Source organism: Acinonyx jubatus, chromosome B1 (genome assembly GCF_027475565.1).
Source record: "Acinonyx jubatus isolate Ajub_Pintada_27869175 chromosome B1, VMU_Ajub_asm_v1.0, whole genome shotgun sequence".
Classification (NCBI taxonomy): domain Eukaryota; kingdom Metazoa; phylum Chordata; class Mammalia; order Carnivora; family Felidae; genus Acinonyx; species Acinonyx jubatus.
Window position 1 is genome coordinate 37,374,026 of NC_069382.1, and position 13,097 is coordinate 37,387,122.

Below are 13,097 nucleotides of genomic sequence, written 5' to 3' on the forward strand. Positions count from 1 at the left end.
ATAGGGGTCCCAGAAGATGAAGACACAGAAAAAGGAGTAGAAGGGTTATGTGAGCAAATCATAGCAGAAAACTTTCCTAACTTGGGGAAAGACACAGATATAAAAATCCAGGAAGCACAGAGGACTCCTATTAGATTCACCAAAAACTGACCATCAACAAGGCATATCATAGTCAAATTCACAAAATACTCAGTCAAGGAGAGACTCATGAAAGCAGCAAGGGGAAAAAAGTCCTTAACCTACAAGGGAAGACAAATCAGGTTTGCAGCAGACCTATCCACAGAAACTTGGCAGGCCAGAAAGGAGTGGCAGATTATATTTAATGTACTAAATTGGAAAAAAATGCAGCAAGAATTCTTTATCCAGCAAGACTGTCATTCAAAATAAGAGGAGGGATTAAAAGTTTCCCAGACAAAAATTAAAGGAGTTTGTGACCACTAAACCAGCCCTGCAAGAATATATAAGGGGGACTCTCTGAGGGGAGAAAAGACATACATACATACATACATACAAAAGCAACAAAGACTAGAAAGGACCAGAGAACACCACCAGAAACTCCAACTCTACAAGCAACATAATGGCAATAAATTCATATCTTTCAGTACTCACTCTAAAGGTCGATGGACTAAATAATACAATCAAAAGACATGGAGTAACAGAATGGGTAAGGAGAAAAGATCCACCTATATGCTGTTTACAAGATACCCACTTTGGACCTAAAGACACCTTCAGATTGAAAGTAAGGAGATGGAGAACCATCTATCATGCTAATTGTCGACAAAAGAAAGCCGGAATAGCCATACTTATATCAGACAATCTAGAATTTAAAATAAAGACTGTAACAAGAGATAAAGAAGGGCATTATATAATAATTATGGGGTCTATCCACCAAGAAGACCTAACAATTGTAAACATTTACGCTCCAAATGTGAAGCACCCAAATATATAAATCAATTAATCACAAACATAAAGAAACTCATTGATAATAACCATAATAGTGGGAGACTTCAACACCCCACTCACAGCAATGGACAGATCATCTAATCAGAAAATCAACAAGGAAACAATGGCTTTGAGTGACACATGGGACCAGATGGACTTAACAGATATATTCAGAACACTTCATCCTAAAGTAGCAGAATATACTTCTTTTCCAGTGCACATGGCATGTTCTCCAGAATAGACCACATACTGGACAACAACAACAGCCCTCAACAAGGACAAAAAGATCGAGATCATACCATGCATATTTTCAGACCACAATGCTATGAAACTGGAAATTAACCACAAGAAAAAATTTGGAAAGACAAAAAATACTTGGAAACTAAAGCACATCCTAGTAAAGAATGAATAGGCTAACCAAGAATTAAAGAGGAAATTAAAAAGTGCATGGAAGCCAAGGAAAATGATAACACCACAGCCCCAAACCTCCGGGACACAGCCAACATGTCATAAGAGGGAAGTGTACAACCATTCAGGCCTTCCTAAGTAAGGAAGAATGGTCTCAGATACACAACGTAACCTTACACCTTGAAGAGCTGGAAAAAGAACAGCAAATAAAACCCAAAACACAGCACAAGACAGGAAATAATAAAGATTAGAGTAGAAATCAAAGCTATCAAAATAAAAAAAACAAACACAGAACAGATTAAACCAGAAGCTGGTTCTTTGAAAGAATTAACAGAAGTGATAAGAAAAAGGAAGGACCCAAATAAAATCAAGAATGAAACAGAAGAGATCACAACTAACACAGCAGAAATACAAACAATAATAAGAAAATATTACCAGCAATTATACGCAAATAAAATGGGCAATTTGGAAGAAATGGACAAATTCCTAGAAACATAGACACTACCAAAACGGAAACAGGAAGAAATGGAAAATTTGAACAGACCATACCAGTAAAGGAACAGAATTAGTAATCAAAAAGCTCCCCAAAAAACAAGACTCCAGGGTCAGATGGTTTTCCAGGAGAATTCTACCAAACATTAAGGAAGAGTTAACACCTATTCTCTTGAAAGAGCTGTTCCAAAAAATAGAAATGGAAGGAAAACCTCCAAACTCTTTCTATGAAGCCAGCATTACTTTGATTCCAAAACCAGACAGAGACCCCACTAAAAAGCAGAACAATAGACCAATTTCCCTGATGAACATGGATGCAAAAATCCTGAACAAGATATTAGCCAACTGGATCCAACAACACATTAAAAAAATTATTCACCACGACCAAGGGGTATTTATACCTGGGATGCAGGGCTAGTTCAATATCTGCAAAACAATCAATATAATTGATCACATCAGTATAAGAGAGGACAAGAACCATATGATCCTCTCAATAGGTGCAGAGACAGCATTTGACAAAATACAGCATCCTTCCTTGATAAAAAACCTCAAGAAAGTAGGGATAAAAGGATCATACCTCGAGATCATAAAGACCACATATGATAGACTCAACGTGAATATCATCCTCAATGGGGAAAAACTGAGAGCTTTCCCCCTAAGGTCAGGAACAAAACAGGGGTGTCCACTCTCGCCACTGTTGTTCAACATAGTATTGGAAGTCTTAGCCTCAGCAATCAGACAATACAAAGAAATAAAAGGCATCCAAGTCAGCAGGGGGAGGTCAAACTTTCACTCTTCGCAGATGACATGATACTCTATATGGAAAACCCAAAAGATTCCACCTAAAAACTGCTAGAACTGATCGGTGAAAGCAGCAAAGTTGCAGGATATAAAATCAATGCACAGGTTGCATTCGTATACACCAATAATAAAGCAACAGAAAGAGAAATCAAGGAATCGGTCGCACTTACAACTGCACCAAAACCCATAAAATACCTAGGAATAAATCTAACCAAAGAAGTGAAAAATCTATACACTGAAAACTATAGAAAGCTTATGAAAGAAATTGAAGACACAAAAAAATGGAAAAAGATCCCATGCTCCTAGAGAGGAAGAACAAATATTGTTAAACTGTCGATACTACCCAAAGCAATCTACATATTGAATGTAATCCCTATCAAAATAATACCAGCATTCTTCACAGAGCTAGAACAAACAACCCTAAAATGTGTATGGAACCAGAAAAGACCCTGAATCGTCAAAGCAATCTTGAAAAAGAAAACCAAAGCAGGAGGCATCACAATCCTGGACTTCAAACTGGGTTACAAAGCTGTAATCACCAAGACAGTACATACTGGCACAAAGACACTCAGATCAATGGAACAGAATAGAGAACCCAGAAATGGACCCACAAATGTATGGCCAACTAATCTTTGACAAAGCAGGAAAGAATATCCAATGGAATAAAGACAGTCTCTTCAGCAAGTGGTACTGGGAAAACTCGACAGCGACATGCAGAAGAATGAACCTGGACCACTTTCTTACACCATACACAAAAACAAACTCAAAATGGATGAAAGACCTAAATGTAAGACAAGAAGCCATCAAAATCCTCGAAGAGAAAGCAGGCAAAAACCTCTTTGATCTTGGCTGCAGCAACTTCTTACTCAAACGTCTCCGGAGGCAAGGGAAACAAAAGCAAAATTGAACTATTGGGACCTCATCAAAATAAAAAGCTTCTGCACAGCGAAGGAAACAATCAGCAAAACTAAAAGGCAACCGACAGAATGGGAGAAGATATTTACAAATGACATATCAGATAAAGGGTTAGTATCCAAAATCTACAAAGAACTTATCAAACTCAACACCCAAAAAACAAAGAATCCAGTGAAGAAATGGGCAAAAAGCATGAATGGACACTTCTCTAAAGAAGACACCCAGATGGCCAACTGGCACATGAAAAACCACCCAACATCATTCATCATAAGGGAAGTACAAATTAAAACCACAATGAGATACCACCTCACACCAGTCAGAATGGCTAAAATGAACAACTCAGTCAACAACAGATACTGATGAAGATGCAGAAAAACAGGATCTCTTTTCCACTGTTGGTGGGAATGCAATCTGGTGCAGCCACTCTGGAAAACAGTATGGAGGTTCCTCAAAAAACTAAAAAAAACAGAACTACCCTACAACCCAGCAATTGCACTACTAGGTATTTATCTAAGGGATCCCAGTGTGCTGTTTTGAAGGGACACATGCACTCCAATGTTTATAGCAACACTATCAACAATAGCCAAAGTATGGAAAGAGCCCAAATGTCCATCAATGGATGAATGGATAAAGAAGATGTGTTACACACACACACACACACACACACACACACACACACACGCAATGGAGTATTACTCGGCAATCAAAAAGAATGAAATCTTGCCATTTGCAACTACATGGATGGAACTGGAGGGTATTAAGCTAAGTGAAATTAGTCAGAGAAAGACAAATATCATATGGCTTCACTCATATGAGGAATTTAAGAGACAAAAACAGATGAACATAAGGGAAGGGAAACAAAAATAATATAAAAACAGGGAGGGAGACAAAAACATGAGACTCTTAGGGGCACTTGGGTGGCTCAGTCGGTTAAGCATCTGACTTCAGCTCAGGTCATGATCTTGCAGTTTGTGGGTTCGAGCCCTGCGTCAGGCTCTGTGCTAACAGTTCAGAGCCTGGAGCCTGTTTCGGATTCTGTGTCTCCTCCTCTCTCTGCCCCTCTCCTGCTCATGCTGTCTCTCTCTGTCTCTCAATAATAAATAAATGTTAAAAAAAGACTCTTAAATATGGAGAACAAACAGAAGGTTACTGCAGGGGTTGTGGGAGGGGGGACAGGCTGAAAGAGTTGGGGGTGTTGGGGGCCTACTCCTGAAATCATTGTTGCACTGTATGCTGGCTAACTTGGTGTAAATTGGGGGGGATTAAAAAAAGAATATATTAGGAAAAAAATCTAATGTAGTTAGACAGAGATAAAGTACTCTGGGTAAAAATAAAAAGGGAAAACAAAATACACACCCCATTTCATTGTTCCGATTCCAGAGGTTAGCCCAGGAAAGGATTCAGCACCAGCAGTCAGCAAACTAACAGAAGCAATGGGGAGGGTCATTTACCAAAAAGTCTACAGGAACCAGAAAGGAGGCAATTTACATTGTTTTCATGAAAACTTTCTTTATGAGGGAAATGTATTTGGTTTTCTCCTATCTCAAAAGTTACTGATATGAAAAAGGACACTACAAGGCTATAGGCAACATCATTCATACCAGGTGGGCCTCCTCTTTATTGTATCCCCAACCAGCAGTAATAATCAAAATATTAAACTACTGGTACAGCAATAGGCAAGTGCTAAATCCAAATGGACACCATGTGCAAACCATTGTAAAGCTTTATAGGTGCACAATAGCTGCCTATCAGCTCATTTTCCACTTCTTAAATTAAGCATAAATTCTACCTGGGCCTGTTATCAGACCTCCTAATTCCTAACTGACTTTTAAGCAGTTTGCATGGTCAATATATATGCTAACCAGTACAGTAGCCACTAGCCTCAGGTAGCTACAGAACATGTGAAATGTGGTCAATCTGCATTGAGGTATGTCATAAGTAGAAAATATACACTAAATTCTGATGACTTAGTAAGAAAAAAGAATGTAAAATATCTTAATATTTTACATTGATTACATGTTAAAATGATACTATTTTGGATACACTGATTCCACGTGTTTCTCTTAATTTTTAAATGCAGCTATTATAGAATTTAAGATTACATATGTGATTTGCATTATATCTCTATTGCATAGTACTGGTCTAGATCTCCTGAAATCCCCAAATTGAAATATTTTTGTTCTACATTTAACACTCTTGGGGGTCTTCAAGAAAATGAGTTAATCTAACAAACTAATTGGTGTTAATATGTCACTCTCCTCAAACAAGCAGAGTTGGAAGGGAACTCTAGGTTAATTTCATTTCATTTTTATAGCCAGGAAACCGAGCTATAAATGTGTAATACTTATAGAGGATAAATGTATAACAAACACATCAAGGATAAGATTAACACAGCCTCCTAACTCCCATCCAGTCCTTTTCCCAATTTTACTATTTTATCACTGCATTTGCCCTTACCCTGCAGATAATACATTAACTCAAAGCAGTGATCCTTACCAGAGCAGATATTTCAGGCACATGGAGGAATAAATACAGGGACAGAGAGTCATTTCAAGTCAGATGGTTGGCTGTTTATTCTCAGGTATGACCCTAGTTGTTTTCATCATCTTTTTAAAATGTGATTCAAAGGATCCTGTTGCTAAGCTTCTCCCTTCAAAAGCATACATCATCATTTACAGATTAAAAGTCAGAGCTTCTTAGCCCTCTTACATCATGTCATAAAAATGCAATTCCAAATGGCATTCCAAGAATTATGTCTCTATTGTTAACTAGATTTGAATGCCTAGAAAACTGCTGATCTTAGGTCTCTAGTTTTTGACTCATAACAGTATCCCACTAAAAAAATAAAATAAAATTCTTAAATTCCCTCAAGAATTCTATTAACCTGCGATATAGCTTTTCAGACCCTGACATATCATCACTTCTGTGATGTTTTCTGTATAGGAGACATCATTACATTCTGGGCTAGACTCAGTTACTAAGACTGAGACTTGCAACTAATATTCTTTAAGTAAGTTAATGGAATTTCTCCCTTGATTTCACTAGGGAGAAAAAGGGTAACAACTGCTGTTATTGTGCTCATATGATCAAGGCCACTTATAAATTAATAACCTGGACCTTTTGTTCCAGGGGTGGATTTGACTTGTGGCAGTTGGCATTGTATTGAGAAATGTCCTTGCACTGCTCCTGTGAGAAGAAAAGTGGTCCATAATGTGAAAATTACTTATCTAATGTTGGCAAATTAAAAATGAGCAATCTGAGGAAACAGAGCTAATTTCAACCTGAGAATTTATTTTAAAAAAAATCTCAAACCACCCAGCCACTACGCAACAAACAACTCAACAGTAACACTGAGGGTTTACAACTAGATATTTATATTATGGGCACTTCTAAACATGAGTTGAGTTTAATGACACTGCTCATATTCTCAAATATGTCAATTTTAGAAAGAATCATGCCTTTTTTTAACATGCCAAGAAAAATCACAAAGTCAGAAAAAGATGCAGCATGTCTCAAGAATGTCCTAGATTTTCTAGATTTAAAATATTCTGTTCCAAGCTTCTTATATGTCTTGTTATAATGGACATTTGTTGTTTCTAAAATGGAATTTCCTAGCCATGTGGCTGGTGTGGGTCCTAGTGGTCTTAAGCCATAAGTATATGCTACTCTAGGTTGCAATTGAGGAGAGAAAACTTACTGAATTCTAGCTCATTAAGCCAAGGGGACATTATTTTGCATTTGGCTTGAGCCATCAGGGAAGTGGAATTTTTTATTTGCTAGATTAGAACCTGAAAACACACACCTGGAAGTATCCACTTTCTAAACATGAAGGGATTGCTGAGTCCAACGCCCATGTTCAAAGATTTAACTAAGACACAAAGCATATACAACTGGCTGCACCTATTATACTAGGGATGGCAAACTCAAATGCATTCAGGGGCTGGGCCAACACATAATGTGGAAACCTACCGGATGTGATATAATAGGGGGTAGTGGAGAAGAGACTGCTGATCCTCTCTGAGTGCATATAAATTAGAACGAAAACAAATATAGCACTGTGCTGGTCAAACAAAACTGCTGACATTAGGTCTGTTGGCTACATTAAATTCATTGGCATTGTATTGGCCACCAAGTTTCCACCTGGCTCTAAAATGAACCTCAGAAACCTCTATTAACCTGGCCCTAAATAATTCCTCTTCTGTAAATCTCATACAGCCCAGTCATGTTTTTAAACAGTTTGGGCTGCTACACAGTCTCCCTTTCCCTACTTAGGCTTAGGATGAATTATTTGAGCTGTTGAAAACATCTTGTTACATGAAATACTGGGAGTAAACAGTATCTACACTTTATAATTGCCATTGTTTTTAAAGCTAAAGAAACAAAGCCAAATGTATGGGGCTAACTACCAAGCTATCAAGTTTTTATATCTAATACAAATCATCCATCTGTCCCATATCTTGAAAAATTTCCAAATGCACCAGCAGCATGGAGATCAATTTAGACATTTTGAAGTGAAATGGGAACTGAATAAAGTAGAAATAAGTTAATTTATAAAGAAGTGAGGCTATTTCTGATATTTATTTTTTGAAATTGGAAAATGATGATGAGTTTCTTAACAGAGACTTGTTAGGTCTAACCACTCTTTCAAAAGTAAGTTTAGGTTCCAAGTGAACTCTTCTGAAAAATTAACAGTCATGGCTTGGAGGTACAAATCCAATCAAATACAAACAACCTCTCTTCCCCCTGTCAACAGAGAGACAGGCACAGATGTAGTCAATTATAGCCCATTCTGAGTGTAGTTCGCTGCTTTAAGTAAAAGAGAATCTTTTTCTTATAGGCTAAAGCTAGTAAGATAAATGGAAGTCTCTTTGTTCTCTGTAGACTTTTTATAGACTTTAAAACAAAACAACAACAAAAAACTCACACTCTGAACCTACTTATTTACTATAATTTCTAATAACTTACTGTCAGTCAGACTTTGAAGGCACAGAAAGAGCTATGAATTTGGCCTACAATGAAGACTGTTGGTACTCAAAGCAACTTGGGATATAAACAACTGAAATGCGTAAAGGGAGGAACAACTCCCAGTGTAATCACCAAAAGCTTAACATTCTAACAAAATAAAGGCATTTTTCCTTATCAAATGTAAAAATTGTAAGAATTTCCTATGGTCTGAAACCACAGGGAGGTCCCTATTACAGGAGTAGGTGAAAGAGCTAATTTTTGCCTGTTATTCTTACTGGCGACAGGATGCAGATGGGATTAAAGCTCCCCTTCCTGTCACTGCCCACTTGAGATTCACACTGAATTGCAGACACTGTTCTTACCTGCCTATCAGATTTGTTTGCAGGGCAGCTACTAAGCTGTCTCAGAGAACTACTTTCTTTGATGTTATCTTTTATATATAATAATAAAATTCCATGCATTCATTCAACAAATATACATTGAACCTATGTTCCAGAAGCCTGAGGATAGAGAAGTGAACAAAATATACAAAATGATCAATAAAAAACTCTCATACCCTCTATTCAGGGAATGAGATTAGATTCATTCAGGGAATGAAGCAGTCTGCTAAGAAAATGTTGCTTATGAAGCAGAATGCTCAATGCTATGCAAAAGATCTCCACGAACACACACACAACACAAATTCTGGTGGCTGAAACAATAGCAAAGTGGGCCCCACAAGATATATTACCACAAGTTAGTGAAAACTAATAATTCACTTTTTAAAAAGAATTAATTTTATAAACACCTTTTTGGATAGCATCTACTCTTCTACTTTCCTGATAGACATAGGTTAATGCAACTTGAGAGACAATCCAATATGCCTGACATATTAGCATATGAATATGATTTTGATGAGCCAGGGATTGTGTAATACAATTTTCAGGTTCCATGAGGTGACAATGTAATGAAAGCAAGACTGATCCCCACAAAGCTTGGTCTAAATTCCATGTTAGGAAATGAAAATGTTGGTTCTTGCTAGGTTACATTTTCTGAAAAGGGGCACCACAGTAGGTTCAAAAGTATAGAGTGCAGGGGTGCCTGAGTGGCTCAGTTGGTTGAGTGTCTGACTTTGACTCAGGTCATGATCTCGCAGTTGGTGGGTTTGAGTCCCACGTCAGGCTCTGTGCTGATAGCTCAGAGCCTGAAGCCTGCTTTGGATTCTGTGTCTCCCTCTCTCTGCCCTTCCCCTACTCACACTGTCTCTCAAAAGTGAATAAATGTTAACAAATCTTTAAAAAAAAGTATGGAGTGCTTCTAGCAGTGACAACTTTTCAATGATCTTGCAGCTACCCCCACCTCCTGTGGACAAGCTCTCAGCCTTTAAAGTCAAGGGCTCAAAGTAAGGTGTTGAGTGCTAGACACAGGGGAGTGAGGGTGTTGGGAAATTCAGTTAGTACGTGTGAAAATAAAAGGGCCCATAGCTGAAAGCCACTCAAAGTGTGAAGAATTATGATTGCTTTCTGAGAAACTCCCATTTCTCAAGAATGAACAAACCTGGGGTAAGATGAGCTCCTTAGTTTTTTGTTTTGTTTTGTTTTTTACAAAATATTTTTCAAGTCTTTTGCTGGTGAGGCTTCTACAGTTTTTGCTAATAAACTTTTACCTTTACTAAAAGAATGACTTTTCTTCATCTGCCCACAGCAAGAACTTGCTTGGCCATAAAGAATGCTAGTACATGGATCTGCACTGGATAAAATGCCACATCTTATAACAGAAATTTTATAACTCAGGGAGATACTTTTTTAAGCTTCCATGAAATCCTATCCAATTCAATATGCAAGCATACAGCAAAGATTAGAAATGAACTTGAGGTCTTTGTACTCCCAAGAACTCACCATCTTGAACAGGGGGAGGTGTTATGGAATCTACCATAGATACAAAGACATACTGAAAAACTTTAACATAAAACCAACTGTGGCAAGGACTGTAACAGATTAAACCCAATTAATTAGTTTAGAATTGACTTTTTAAAAAAAATAAATGTTTATTTATTTTGAGAGAGAGCGAGCAGGAGAAGGGCAGAGAGAAGAGAGACAGAGAGAGAGAATCCCAAGCAGACTCTGCACTATCAGCACATAGCCTGACCCGGGGTCTTGATCTCATGAACTGTTTGATCTTGAACTGAGGGAAAAGCAAGAGTCAGATGCTTAACTGACTGAGCCACCCAGGCACCCCGAGTAGTCTTTTCATAGGAGGTATTTGAGCTGCATCTTGAAAGCTGAACAGGGCTTTCAGGAATGAAGATGAGAGGAGGGGCATTTGGGGCAGAAGAAAGTAGATGAACAAAGGCACAAAGTACACTTGGAGAGAGTAGGCAGAAATGTGACTAACCCATAAGGAGGCTGTTGTGGAAAGAAACCAGTGTGGTAGAAAGACAGAAGGAACCCAAATCCTCTGAGATTAAGGATTAGGACTTTACTCATAAGATAAATTTTGGGGGGAGTCTTAGGAGAACCTCAAGGGCAGCTGCTAAACAGAGGAATGCCACTGTCTGGGTTAAGCCTTAGAAAACTAGTTGTCAGGCTCTGTGCTGACAGCTCAGAGCCTGGAGCCTGCTTCAGATTCTGTTCCCCCTCTCTTTGCCCCTCACCCTCCCATGCTCTCTTTCTCTCTCAAAAATAAATAAACATTAAAAAAATTAAAAAAGAAAAATTAACTGTCACAAGAGAACTAAAGAGACACAGGAGGCTACCACCACATTCAGGTGAGAGATGAAAAACCCAGGACTTGAGCAGAGGAAGTATAAGAGCAATTGCCTATGGTAAGGAAGAGACAGAAGTGAAACACTAGAGTGGCTGAGCACTGGGATTTAGCTCCTGATTAGATACTGGGGGGCTGCAGGGGACAGGAGGAGGGTGCTCAAATGAGTCTAAGTTTCAAGCTTTAAGAAGAAACAGGATAAGATGAGAATGAAGGAGATGAAGGATAGAAAGTAACACAGACTATAACAGATACTTCATGTCACCCTATAGCTCATTTCCTCCACCGTATTTTTATTTTTTTATTTTTTTGACTCAAACTCTGCTGGAAGAGATATAGACACATAGAAAGCAGCTGCCCCATTCTGGCATTGTTTTTTCTCACAGCAGGCACACATTATCCCAACCAGGCAGGCTGTTTACTTTTAAGCACATAAACTAACAGTTATTTTTTGATGTTTGTTTGATGCTTAAATAGAATCCTGAGCATGAGGGGCCACCATGATCTAGACCATGCCCAGAGCTCCCAAGTTAGAGGCAGGGTCAAGGTATACTTCCCATAGTTGCAGTAGCCAAAAAAAAAAGTCTCATGGAAAAAAATCATAAAATAACTTAGGTATAGGCATTTATTACATTTAGGTTCAACATACCTCAAATTCCAGATAGTGATCTTTCAGTCTGTATTCATCTATCTCCTTGGCTTTAACTTTCTTATCCGGGGGATATGAGCGGTGTTCAGCCAGCTCAGTGGTAATCTGCTTCAGTTTGCTTTCATGAGATTTCAGCTGTTCCTCCTGCAGGATTTTATTAAGCTATTTAGCATCAGAAAATAATTCATAGAGTACTTTTCAATAAAAAAATCATAGAGTGCTTTTAAAAATCCCTTATGATGAATGACTTTAATTCATCAAAACAGTCCAATGTGCCTCTGCTGCCACATCTTACCAACTTTCTCATGCTAGTATTCACGTATACCTTTACAAACTGACAACAGGCCCCTTGTTATAAAACCAAATACTTTCAGAGCCCCTTACCAAATATACTGGTCATGAAGTTGAGAACAGACTTCCTAACAGATAATCCAAAAGGCAAAGTACCAGTTAAGCACTTAGAGTCCCAGATAATTTGGCTTTTCTATTTCCTGTCCAATCAGTAATACTGCTAATTTCCCCGTCTGTCACAATGAATGAAAAGTCTCTCTGCTTAGTTTTTCTTTTTCCTTTTTGAGACGAGCAATGTCACCAAGAAATAATTCTCTGAAAGCTATCTGAAGATATTCTAAAAAATGCATACGCCTATGCTTTTTCCCTCCAAAGTAGTAGAGGTTCTAACTTCTTTCAAAATCTTATTGATCCAAAGTAGTCATTCAAATAAATGTTCCTACAGAGAAATTATTGCCTGAACAGCGTCACTATAGGCACCATGCACCAATGCAACATGGTTGATCCTATGCCAAAGAATTTACATACTAGGGGCAACATTTTTATCACCTCATAATAATGAAAGACACCATCAAACCCTCTGGCAACATTTTAAAAATGAAACAAAAACATTGGAATTTTCTTGCATTCCTAAAGTTATATGACTGCTTTGTTTACTATTCTGCATTCACATATATATTATCCAAATTCTTGATTATAAATTTCGCATGTACAATAAGAAATAAATGATAAAGTAAATGAAAAGGAAATGATTAAACTAGGCGATAAATACAATTTGTATAATAACACCATAATTTCTTTTTCTTTTCTTTTTTTTTTAAGAGCAGACAAAAGGAATTTCCCTCCTTTGTGAAGTTCTTACTTTAGGACTTATCAATTTGTACTCTTCATA

General features: G+C 37.8%; 1 protein-coding gene across 20 annotated transcripts in view; it reads right to left on the minus strand.

The window, feature by feature from the left end:
• PSD3 (pleckstrin and Sec7 domain containing 3) overlaps nucleotides 1–13,097 on the minus strand; it is a 780,457-nt gene that overhangs the window by 48,336 nt on the left and 719,024 nt on the right. For 19 of the 20 annotated variants that reach the window (XM_053216464.1, XM_053216461.1, XM_053216462.1 and 16 more), the window contains one exon: nucleotides 11,915–12,058. In XM_053216464.1, coding sequence (XP_053072439.1) covers nucleotides 11,915–12,058 — 144 coding nt within the window. Of the gene's footprint in view, nucleotides 1–4,914; nucleotides 4,980–11,914; nucleotides 12,059–13,097 lie in introns of all 20 variants that reach the window. The other variant, XM_053216466.1, reaches the window with a different exon arrangement.